This window comes from Chenopodium quinoa, unplaced genomic scaffold (assembly GCF_001683475.1).
Source record: "Chenopodium quinoa cultivar QQ74 unplaced genomic scaffold, ASM168347v1, whole genome shotgun sequence".
NCBI classification, from domain to species: Eukaryota; Viridiplantae; Streptophyta; class Magnoliopsida; order Caryophyllales; family Amaranthaceae; genus Chenopodium; species Chenopodium quinoa.
In genome coordinates this window covers 2,578,805-2,591,672 of record NW_018744991.1, presented here as the reverse complement: position 1 = coordinate 2,591,672, position 12,868 = coordinate 2,578,805, and the positions used below count along the sequence as shown (strand labels likewise).

Below are 12,868 nucleotides of genomic sequence, written 5' to 3'. Positions count from 1 at the left end.
GGTCGATCAAGGGTTACTCGGTCGGTTAATCACGGTCATGGGTTACTTAGTCGGCCAGGGGTTACATGGTCAGCCAAGTTTTACTCGGTCGGTCCTAGGGCCAAAAATAGAGTGGGTTGGGCAAGCTAAAAAAACACTCTATAAATTAAAAACCCGAACCAGTCATGAAAAAAGCCCAAAAATCCGTTTTGACTTGACAAATTCGCATTTTTTTTGCAAATTTAAACATGACATTTACGTTAAGGTCCAGCCCAACCTAGCCTGATTTTTTTATCGCCTCTACTTATGAACATTCGATCCAACAAGTATATTATTTCGGAAACTCGACTCATTCTCATACTCGGTCCTACACGATGACACGAGTACACGGCTACACTCCTAATAGTTGGAAAAAAAAAAAAAAAAAATCAATCGTGTACTTACCGTTGTTACCAACATATTTTTGACTTTTTATTGTTTACCGAATCCTTGAAAGTTGAAACTGATTCTGATTTCTAACATTAGAAAAAAAATGAGTAAATCTTTGAGTTGGTGAGATAGTCATAGAAATAGAGAGAAAAAGAGTGAAGAGAGAGAAAGTTGGAGAAGGTGATGGGTAGAGTGTTTCTGGTGGAGTTGGATGGCAAAGCTTACCGCTGTAGATTCTGTGATAGCCCTTTAGCACTTGCTGAAGATGTTCTTTCTCGGGTAAATTTTTTATTTATCCTCTTTAAATTTCAATTATTCAAATTAATTTCTTATGGGCTTGTTCTTGATTTTGTGTTTTTTGCTTTAATTTTGAAGTATTTGATTGATTCTCAACTGGGTTCCTTTTAGTTTGTTGTATTTTTCTGTAAATTTAATGTTTTTTTTTTTTGGAGATCATGGTGGGTTAATAAATTGGGTGTTTGGAAATGGAGATAATTCAGGTTCATCTTGTGATATATGGTGTGAAACGAGCTTCAATTTGAGATGATATTGTTGCATGCAAAGAAGTATATCATATTTTTAATAATAATTGATGTTCTCATGTTGCAATACCGTGAATTTTATAATCAAACTATTTGTTGGTGGATTATATGATATAATTAGAGCCCACCCTTTGCAATTTGCAACAATGATTCAATTAATCATTTGTTATTGTGTAAAAAAAGGGGATATTCTCAAGATTTTGAGTGAATCAGAAATCACTTGATCATTCTTAACAATTAGTGGATTGAATTTATTAACTTATGAAGTGGGTGCTTGTTTTTCTGTAAGGGGACCATTTGTCTTTAATGGAGATGTTTATCATGTTTTGATTGCATATTATTCTATGATTGTAATTTTAAGTTTAGGTATGCTTTGAACTTGTTCATACAATTCATGTTAGCCGACCTCAAATAATTTTGGGACTAAGGCTTTGTTGTTGTATGCTTTTTATTTGTTCATCGTGAAAGATAGCTGTATGTGTAATACATTTTATTCAATACTTCTTAATGACGGCGCCATGGATTGAGGCTGAGAGATGCAAGTGATTAAGAATGTGATCATCCGGTGAATGCCTAGTTGCTGTCAATCTGTTTGAGTCACTAGGGGACATTATGATGAAGGATATACAACTCTTAATTGTTTCAGGACCATGATTAAGGTAAAGTATGTGAGGATAATTGCAGTGATTCAAGGTAACCCAATTTAAATGGACAATTTGACAATTTACACTTCCTGCATTGAGTAGCTGCCACCAGAGAAGATCTTGTTGGAAATTTAGGTGGAAGTTATAGTGGGCTTTAATATTTTGAAGGGGCAATATTGATCGAAAAAGATGAATCATGATGGTAAGAAGAAGAATAAAGGGAGAATATTTGTGAATTGCTGACTTTGAATTGGATAATGCTTTTGTTTACATACATTACATCATACAGCCACAGCACATATTTAAATGTCAATTACCATATCTTCACCAACTTGTAATAACAATTCTCTAGAGCTATCTTCTTGCGTAGGACGGTCACTGGCTAGATTTTCTAAGGTCTTACTATGAAGTAAATTATTTTTAAGAGCATTCTAAGATATTAATACTCTAGAATTTTCTAGATTTATATTTTAACACTCCCCTTTAATTTGAAATGTATGTTAACTTTGAGTTATCTTCTAAGTTGGAATTGCATTAGTGAATGTTTTTGTGAGTTGCACTCCCATCTTGCAGAATTGTAACTCAACTCTTGTTTCTGGACTAGAACTCGGATAAAGTCAATTATTCCAATTAAACTATCTCTTTATTCATATTATTACTAACATCATCATCATCATCATCAAGATCAAAACGTTTCTCCAAATATTCAAAGTCCACTAAGGGGGGAGGGTGTTCTTGAATATCATATCGATTCATTAACACTCATAACTTGCATTTTATAAATGACCGCGTGGCGTCACATCTCGGAGTTGTTGTCTTTTTACTAGTGTGTAGTTGAGATTCAAAGGCATTAGCCACTCGCAAGTGCAGACTTTGCAAACTGAAATGCTTTTTCTACTTATGGTCATATAACCTATTATTGAGGTCTTTGCGTCTGACTTATATTTTTAGATTTTACTACAAGACTAGAACAAGCCAATCGTGGTGATTTCAATTTTTTGCGCAGCTCGCATTTTTTTACATAGATATCTTGTGATTCATCGTCATGTTACTAAGGCTTTGGTTGATATCTTGTGATTCATCGTCATTCTTCTGGGAGTTGAGATTGTCCTTCCTACTTTGTAATTCTTTTCAAAACAAAATAAAATTGGAGAAGCTTGTTTCTAATATTTTCTACTGATTCAAATTCTTGCCTTGTTTTCAGTCATTCAGTTGTCGCCAAGGGAGAGCTTATCTTTTTGAAAATGCGTAAGTTCTTAAAAAAATTCCATTCTCTATTAAATGACTTCATATGTGCTATCTTCCTCCTAATTCTATAGTTACAAAAATTAGCTGTATTGAGGGTCTGAATCAGGGTATTGGAGAGTCGCACATGCAAAACTAATATTTGAAAAGAAAAAAAAATGAATTGGAAATCCATACTAAAGCCTTGTTATTTTAGAACATATTAACATTAATGAATTCTTTTTTCTTTTAGTATTTTGGTTTTATATCTTTGTGTCTGTTGAGGGAGCAACTAATTTAGCATAAGAGATGAACTAGAATAGAAGACTCGATGTTCCCTCATATGTATGATAAATTGATAACATCATTTTACACCTAGGAAAATTAGAATATGAATATACTGCAATACACAGTGCCTTTAATGACAATGATATTTAAAACCGTCTATTCTTTTCAAAGTTGCAAAATTCCTTGCTCTATTGATGTGGTGTAAGAAAAGTATCTTATGTTAACTGGGTTTCTAACTTACAAAGACAGTGATTGAATCCCTGGGAGAATCTATTAAATACTAGTTAGATCGTGATCCAATATTTTTTGCAGAATGTTTAAATTGTTTGATTCGGATTTGCCATTAGAACTTTCATCTTAGCTATGCACTCTTATCCTTTAGTTGGTCTGTCTGCTGTTGAACACTCGAAGCGTTGCCTGTTTATCTCTCCATTTGATTGTACTTGCTAGTTCTTTTTCACTGCACATTAGTATATTACAGAAAGGTTTTGGTAGGGCCATAAAGTTGAAGGACAGGACAATATTGTATTTGAGAGAGTAACTATGATAAATTTTGGGGAGGTGAACTGTCCCATAATGGGGATAAAGGTTCCCTCTACCCTCTCATAAAGTACTCAACATTTCCGTCCTTCGACTTCTCTCTTTCACCTAGTCCTGACTATCATTATCTCCTTCACTCATCCATCACTCCCTTATTTTTTTTCATTTTATTACTTTTAGTTACCCCTTAATCCTTCCCCTCATTCTAAGCATTAGGGTGATCATGCATTTGTACTTGACTACTAGTTGCTGAATGTATTTGAGGATTTTTTTGGTCGGTGATGATTGGAAAAGGATTTAGTTTGTAGCATTATAAATGAGACTTGGCGATAATTACCTGAAAAATCCATGTCCATGGACTATGTTACTCGGACTCGGGTACCAATGTCCTACAAGGGTACATATCCAAGTGTCAAACTCGGCCAACGTGTCGAAGTGTCTTACACCCATGTCCAAGTGTCAACGATCCAACTCAAGGTAATTGAAGTGAAATAAAGAGTTTGAGTAATGGATGACGTGCCTCTCTTGAACACTTTAAATTAGACATGCTGAGATCCTTGAAAATTGACTAACCAACCTAGCTAATACTTTGGTAGACATACTATTTATGAGACTTCTAGCCCAATTGAGTAAATAGATTAGGTTCGCATGCCTTCATTGGGTATTTAGGTTGATATAGTACGCGTGGTTATGTAGTATGTACCCTATAGTTTGCCTTAAAGTTTAGAGTTTAGACACGTGCTATAACTTCTGCACTGTATAACATTTATACTCTTAAAGGTGACAATCATTTTTGTGCTTTTTTTAATTTTAGGGTCTTGTATGTTTACATAGCGACTTTTGCTTATAATTTCTGATCAGCAATTCAGCACTAGCTACTTATTTTGTGTGAATTAGAAAGATGCTTGCAGCCACACCTGAAGCTTAAGTTAGCCTAGTGCGTTGACTGCTCGCTTATTTTGTCAATGTATGCATATGCAGATATAACGAGATATGAATGTATAAGAAACATGAGAGGATGTTCCTAAAATACGAGAGGAGCAAATTCAAAGAGTAAAATAGGCACCTGTTAATGACTTCCGCGCAAACACATTCTGATGTTTGCTGCTTGGTTGACATCACACAAAATGGTCTCTTTAAGGAAGAGAGGCATCTAATTTTGTTTCATTTGCTCTTTTCCTCTACTTACACTAGGAACTGGAATTACACATGTAAGACTAATATTTGTGTTCATTTTGGCTTCCTTTTTTTGGCATTGTTTTACAGAGTAAATGTGACAGTTGGACCTGAAGAAGACAGGCTTATGATGTCTGGAATGCATACTGTTGCTGATGTGTTTTGTTGTGGCTGTGGTCAACTTCTTGGTTGGAAATATGTAAGATTCCTGAAGCCATAAGCTTTATGTGCAACATGTTTTTGTGGTTTCAAGTGAGTAATTTCCCCCAAATTCAATCATATCATCAAGTCTTCAAAGATACCGAAGAAAACATTGCATTAGAGCCTTATAGATGATGTATATGAAGGACAACCTAGCCGTACCCCAAAATGCGACTTGAACTATATTATAAATGGAGTCTGCTCAAAGGCCGTTTGAACAAAAATATGCTCGTTATATCAATTAATTGCATTAAAAAAGCATTATGTTTGGGAACCGATAATGATATAAAATATGTATAGCTACTAGGAGAACAACTTATCCTGAGTTACCATACAAACAGATGATTGTATTGGCAGACATGTAAACGATTACTATCTGAGTTGGATTGATGATTAACATTATGTTGCCGTTTCTGTTTGTTTCCTTAGATGGTAGCTCGTGAGAAAAACCAAAAGTACAAAGAAGGAAAGGTGGTTCTTGAAAGGTAAAAAAAAAAGCAGTGATTAATTGGAGGTTTGTTAATTTAGCTGTTAGCCCTATCTGGTAATACTTATTTCACTTTTGTGCAACAGATGGAGGATAACTGAGGATTCGGGTGAGGAGTTTAATCTCGATGCTCGTCAAAACTCAAGTGAGTCAGAATATCCTTAGTAAAACTTTCATAGTTGAATTGAATAAGAAAATAGAGAAAAAAGAAAAGGGCGGCAGATGGGCGGTCTTTGTAAATATATGTGTATTTGCAACACTGAGGTATTAGAATTTTCTCTTACCTCTAGTTAATCAAATGATGTTAAATTAATCCTTCCCTTTGCCGTTTACCTTTATATTGGATTGTCTTAATAATTGTTCTCATTAACCAATAAATGAATATTCATGCAATTATTTATTTATTTTCCTATTAGTTAAACCCTTTTTATGCTCATGGTAAAAAAATAATGAATGAAAATACTTCGTTACTCTGGTGAAACTCAGTAAGAGGGTGGGTTTTTGGGTAGAAGGAGACCTTTGGCCGGATTTTGAGTATTGACAATGCCATTGCCATGTATTTCGTATCTTCCTCTTCCTCTTCCTCTTCCTCTTAGACTTCCTTGTGGGTATAAGACCATCTCTATTGGTGAGATTCAACTTTGAGTATTGAAATACAAAATAGACTGTTTTTTTTACCTTCAATGGTGATACTTAACCCACTTCTCAATTTAACTCATGTGAAATCTACTTTCTTGATGGTGAGACTCTCTAAAGTACACTAATGTCACTTTCAATTTATGGCCTACTAAATTCATACTTTAAGTTTTTCAAAAAAAAATGTAAATTTAAATAAATTACAAAATATATTATAATATTGATAAGGGGCTCACAGTTTTTGTCAAATGAGACTCAAAGTTGGGTATTTAAACATACCAACTTTCTTTCTTTTAGAGTTTCTAAGTTTAGATACCAAGTTATTGGTATCATTTGCAAAAAATACACTCTCTCTCCTAAAAAAAAATTCTCAAGTCTCACCATTGAAGATGGTCTAAGTAGAAAAATGAATTGAATTAAATTTTACTAAATTGAAAATAAGTCTTAAGGAACAAAGCCAAAGTACTCCTTTCCTTTCTCATATTTTGTCCCATTTGATTTTTAGCGGTCTTTAAGATGCGTCTTACAATAGTTTTATCCCTATTTTAATACGTGTAAAAATAATAAAAGGTAGATATTAATAAAATATACTTCCTCTGTTTCTTTATAGTTGCAACACTTCTATTTTCACGCTTGTCGATGCATGATTTCAATCATTAATATATTTAATTATCAATATGAAAAAATTATAAACATTTTATATTAAAATAATAAATTGAGACAAATCTAACAAGATCTCACATGAATATATTTTTGCATAGCTCTGAATCATCGAAGCCGGTCAAAGTCAAACACATTAATAGTGTAAAAGTCAAACTGTTGTAACTATAAAAAATGATGAAAGTATAATGAAACAAATCTAACAAGATTTCACATCATTATATTATCTCTTATAAATTAAGAGTATTTTATGGTCAAAAGTTTTTAAAGTCTAACCCATATTCTTACAATGGGGCAAAAAAAATTAGAGATAGAGGAAGTACGAGTCTGTTCTATTTACCTTATTTTCACTTATTTCATGTATAATAAGTTCAGATTAGTTCAGTTCAGGAAAAATGAGTTCTAATAAGGGTTATCCAAGTACAAATTATAACTAAGATAAGTTTTGATAAGGTTTAATAAATTCTAATAAGTTTAGATAGAATAAGATAAGTTTAAATAAGTGAAAATCATGTAGATAGAACACACCCGGTCTATGTCCAAAGAAAATTAAAGAGTAAAAAAAAAAAAATCTCGGGTATTCAAATTCAGAGTAAAATTTCATAATGGCCGTCCCGGCTCCTGCGGTCTGTCTGGCCTGCCAAAGAGTAAAGGTTACTTGTTTTGAAATTGAAATTTTATTTTATGTTTTTTTTAAAAAAAAAAAGAGCTATGAATTTGTAAAATAAAAAAGGATATTAAAAGGCATAAAATGACGCATGGTGATGGTGACTACATCTGACTCCCTTATTTGATCTGTGTAAGTCAGTCAATATCCAGTCAAACACTCCACATATTTAACTATCAACTCTTCTCTCTCTCTCTCTCATCCATCATTCAACATCATTATCTTCTTTATTATTTCCATGCTGCACATCTTACCATCACTTGACTTCACATTACATGCATCCATGTTTTCCTTCTTTCTCTACTTTTGTCACCATGCCAATATCACCATTTTTTAAAAGGTTTACTTCCTCTGAATTGTACTCTTTTCGTCCCTTATCTACATACCTATTTTTTATTTTTTATAGGAATTAAAAAACTTAGAGATTCCTTAAAATCCATGATTAGGAAGTACAAATGTGCATGTGAGGTTAAAGAGATAGAGAAAAAGAAAAGGTGGCTAGTAATTATTGAATAGATAGAGAAATAAAGTATTGGAAAATGATGTCAAAAGTACCAAAAAAATAAAAGAAAATTGATGACAACTCATCAAAAAGAGGAAATGTTGTCAAAAAAGTATATTCTTTAAATAGAAATAAGCATGTATTTTTAAAACCAGTTTTAAAACCCCCAAAAAGGAAAGTAAGCATGTAAATAAGGGACGAAAGGAGTATTTTTTATATGAAATATTTTTCCTAAGATGTTTTGTCCAATAATGTTTTTAATTATCAATATGTAAATATCATAACACTTAAATATTAATAAACTATTCAATAAGACGATTGTACTAAGTATTCACACGGCTATATTTTTTAATGTGTAAATCTCTAACATTAATCAAAATCGTAATTTAGATTAGGTGTGAATAGTTTAAAAAAGTCAAAACATTTCATTTTAAAAAATACGAAGAGAGTATATGAGAAATAAATTGTGTGATGTAAACTACGCCATCTATTTAAAATTTTACTACATACTTCATATACCTTTAAATTTTATTTTTTCAACCAAAAAAAAACTTTTTCTTGTGATGATTTTGTTAAATTAAGTAACAAACTAACAACGTAACACTTGCAACTACACATCAATAAACAAACGTGAAAAATAAATCGTTGTATGTATTAATTTTCATTAATTAATAGTACGAAGTAAATTGAGAAAGCACAACCAAGCAAAGTTTGGTAAAGTTGGTGGAGAACTTATCTTGTAACTTTAAAGTTACAATTATGAGGATTCTCTGACCTCCCTATCTACTCTCAAACGTTGACCTACAAAGCTGGACTGACTTAACTTGTGAATACGATAGAGTAATTATGTAAATAATTACCCCCTCCATCCTTTTATTACAAATATGCATGTGAGGTGAGAGAGACATGAAAAAAAAATGGTTAAGAATTATTGAAGAGACGGAGAGATAACGTGTTGGAAATTAATGTCAAAAGTACAAAAAAGGGAAAAAATGACAAATCATCAAAATAAGGTAATATTGTCATAAAACACAACTTATAAATAAAAATAGGCTTGTAATTTTGGTTACCCAAAGAGGAATACATGCTTCTAATAAAAGGACGGAAGGAGTATATCCGTCTAACGGCGCTTACAATTATATTCATGCACATTTTGTTTTTTTGTGGAGCCGTATAATTTAAATATAGGCAAAAAACTAATAAACGTCCTGGGGGCGTTGTTGGATAAGATAACTAAAAGTAGAAATATTAACTTGAATTAAACATGAATTGTACCGATCGACGTGTAATTTTGACATGTATTTTTAAAACAATACCAATTTAGGAACTATTTTAAAAGGTTATCTAACGCCTTGGGGCTGTCTGTTAACAAGATCCTTAAATATAAACCATATACTCGTATTTTTTAATGCAAGTTTATGAGGCCGTCAAATGAACCATAAAAAGAGTGAATGGTAACGGCGCCGTTAGACGGCCAGCAATGATTGTGGGGGTACAGACAACAAACTACTCATACAAGTTCGTCAACGAAATCATCGCAGCCGCAGTCGCCGACAAGATGACGGCAATTTTACTTTCAATAATGAATACCAAAATTAGTCTTTTTTTATCATTTGATTTATCTTCTTTGTTAAAATTGTTAAAGTCTTAAAACTCTTTCACGACATGGGTTCGAACTTAGGGGTTAAAACTCTTTAACTATCATTTTGATTAATCCCCTTGATTTATCATGCTAGACTATGATATATTATTATACTCTCTCCGTATTTTATTACTCCTTTCTTTCAGGAAATAGTACAAAATAATAAAAAAAAAAATGATGAAAATGGGGTTAATTGGCGAATATAAAAAGCTAAAAACAAAAGTGAGTGTGAATGGGAAAGAAAGAGAATATAAAAAATATTAAAATATGATACAGGGGATCACTAATAAAGAGAAAAATATTAAAATATTGTTTAAAATTTCTATATAAAAAATAGAGTAAATAATAAAATAAGACCGCAAAAGAAAAGTGGAGCAATTAATAATATACTGAGGGAGTATTTATTACAACGAAGAAGTGAAGAACTAAGAAAAAATAAAATTATACTTCGTATTTTTTTATTTTATTTTTTTAATACATCAGTTTGATAGATATTATTTTGATCATTAATATCTTTAATTGTCTATAGAAGTTTTGAGTTGTAAATTTGTTAAAAATTTAATTAAAGATCATAATAGAGTATTAAAGAATTCAATTGTTAACTTGAACCTATGTCATGTCATGTTTTATTCACAATATTATTTGTACATTAATTTAAGTAACTTTTAAGTACCTAAACTGTAAATAACTAAATACTAGACAAATAAAAACTATGGGTTAAATTTTAATCAAGATAACTAGTGTATGTGTGACTCGAGCGTTGCGTGGGATATTACTTTGAATTTTGCGTGATATATATATATATATATATACATATATATATAATAAAGCGTTTGAATTTTTTAGTATTAATAATTTGGAATATAATGTTGAATATCAAAAAGAATATAAAAAGTAATATGAGTCGATTTTATTTTTAATTTGGATTTTATATTTTATTCAGCATTTAAATACAATTATGTCGAAAAATAAAGCATAAGTTATTGGTAGTTAAGATGGCAAGACGTGTGGTATTCATTCCATGAGGTTAGGGGCTCAAACCTCAATCAATGTGTTTTTTAGTTAACATTGCCATGAATAATTTTTTTTTTGGTGTTTCACCCGGTTCACTCTTTTGACTAATCCGAATTCGAGGCTTAGTTTTTTGGTGGTTAGGATCCAATCCCCTCCCAATTGTTGTTGCGGGGGAAACATTGCCATGAATAATTGAGTGGTAACGTGGCACGATGCCAAAAGTTATTTAGTGGTGAAGTGGCACAAGTGGCATATAAACGTTTTTAGGAACGCTTTTTATAATATACTAGTTTTGTGTCCAGGGCGATGCCCAAATGGTTGATAAAATTTTAAGATAACATTTTTACTTTAATGTTAAATACGGTCAAATAATTCGTTCTGATAATGTAGAATATTTAAACATGTGATATCATATGACTTATATTTATATAATAATACTTTTGTAGTTTTGTTTGTAATAGATATTTATGTTATTATTGACTTGAAATTATTTTTAATGAACTTAAATTATTTTTACTGACTTGAAAGTATTTTTACCAAATTAAAATTAATTTTACTGATTAAAACTTATTTTTACTGATTCTCTAATATTTTTTTTAAAATAAATTAAATAACAATGCATTTTGTATGCGGCTAGCCACACCATCTAGCCGAACAAAGTAACCCTTATAAAATTGACCGAGTAACCCCTGTAATACTAATTGAGTAACCTCTAACACTGACTAAGTAACCCCTATCTATAACACTGATTGAGTAACCACTATAACACTAACCAAGTAATCTCCTATAGAACTAATGAAGTAACTCTTGTAATAGTTGGTGACATGGTTTGGCCAACTACGTATAAAAGTTTTGTGATTAAATATATTATACATGGATCTTATTTTAAAGAAACTTTTAAAACGAATTTAATGATGGAAGTAAATAGAACTGAGTTATACGATATTTATTAAAAGTTATGATTAATTTTAAATATTAGAATTCTATTGATAATTAAACTTTATACAATAATTTATCTTAAAAAATCTATCCAAAAATCGTTTAATTAGCATCATATGTGTCACGATAATATTTATTTATCTCATACATGGCGCGACACTTGGCGAAAAACTGGAATGCCAAGTATCGCTGTCTCGTAGCCTGGCTGCGAGACCGGCTTTATTTATTAGTGACTAGTTTTCTGCCCGAACGATGCCTAGATTGTTGATAAAATTTTATGATAAACTTTTTGACTTAATGTTAAAGACGTCAATTTGGACCTACAATAAATATTTTTATCAAACTAAAATTAGATTAAAAACTTATTTTTACTGATTCTCTATTATTTTTTAAATAAATTAAATATATTATAAATGTATCTTTTTAAATAAATTTTTGAAATAAATTTTATGATGGAAATAGAAGAGACTTATAGGATATTTATTAATAATCTTTATTAGTTTTGTATATATGAAGTATTAGAAATATATCGATAATAAAACACTATACAACATTTTTATCTTAAAAATCTATTCAAAATTCGCCTACTTAGCATCCTATGTGTCACAATAATACATATTTATCTCTTACATGGCTTGACACTTGGCGATTTTGTGCCCGGGTGATACCCACATGGTTGATAAAAGTTTTGGGTAAACTTTTTGGATTGAATGTTATATATGCGATCATATAATCCCTTTTAATAATGCAGGATATTTAGACTAACTGAACTTAAATTATATTTTATTGAATTGAAATTATTTTTACTTAATTGAAAGTATTTTTACCAAAACAAAAATTATTTTTCCTGATTAAAACTTAGTTTCACTGATTCTCTATTATTTTTGTGGCCCGGGCGATGCCTAGTTTGTTTATTAAATTTTAGGATAAACCTTTTGACTTGAATGTTAAATACGGTTATATAATCACTTTTGATGATGCAGGATATTTAGACATGCGATACCGTACTTAAATTATTTTTACTAAACTGAAATTATTTTTATCGATTAAAATTTATTTTTACTAATTCTCTATTATTTTAAATATATTATTAATGGATCTCGTTTTAAAGAGCTTTTTAAAACCAATTTTGTGGTGAAAATAGTAATGAGTTATAAGATATTTATTAAAAGTTATACTTAATTTTGTATATATGAAATATTAGAAGTATATCGATTATAAAACACCATACAACATTTTTATCTTAAAAAAATCTATCCAAAATTTGCCTACTTAGCATCCTATATGTCACAATAATA

At 30.8% G+C, this 12,868-nt stretch overlaps 1 protein-coding gene across 1 annotated transcript; it reads left to right on the top strand.

The window, feature by feature from the left end:
* The first annotated feature begins 410 nt into the window (after nt 1–410).
* Nucleotides 411–5,900, top strand: LOC110706945 (protein yippee-like At5g53940). Its single transcript, XM_021884949.1, has 5 exons — nt 411–687; nt 2,799–2,842; nt 4,913–5,021; nt 5,453–5,508; nt 5,597–5,900. The coding sequence occupies exons 1-5, from the start codon at nt 592–594 to the stop codon at nt 5,673–5,675; spliced, it is 384 nt and encodes a 127-aa protein (XP_021740641.1). The 5' UTR covers nt 411–591; the 3' UTR covers nt 5,676–5,900.
* The last annotated feature ends 6,968 nt before the right edge of the window (nt 5,901–12,868 follow it).

Bases quoted from the DNA above. Each gene is read 5' to 3' on its own strand.
- LOC110706945 (XM_021884949.1), top strand. From the start codon at position 592: ATGGGTAGAGTGTTTCTGGTGGAGTTGGATGGCAAAGCTTACCGCTGT. The intron at 5,022-5,452 runs GTAAGATTCCTG...TTGTTTCCTTAG, and splicing joins AACTTCTTGGTTGGAAATAT to ATGGTAGCTCGTGAGAAAAA. The intron at 5,509-5,596 runs GTAAAAAAAAAA...TTTGTGCAACAG, and splicing joins GGAAAGGTGGTTCTTGAAAG to ATGGAGGATAACTGAGGATT.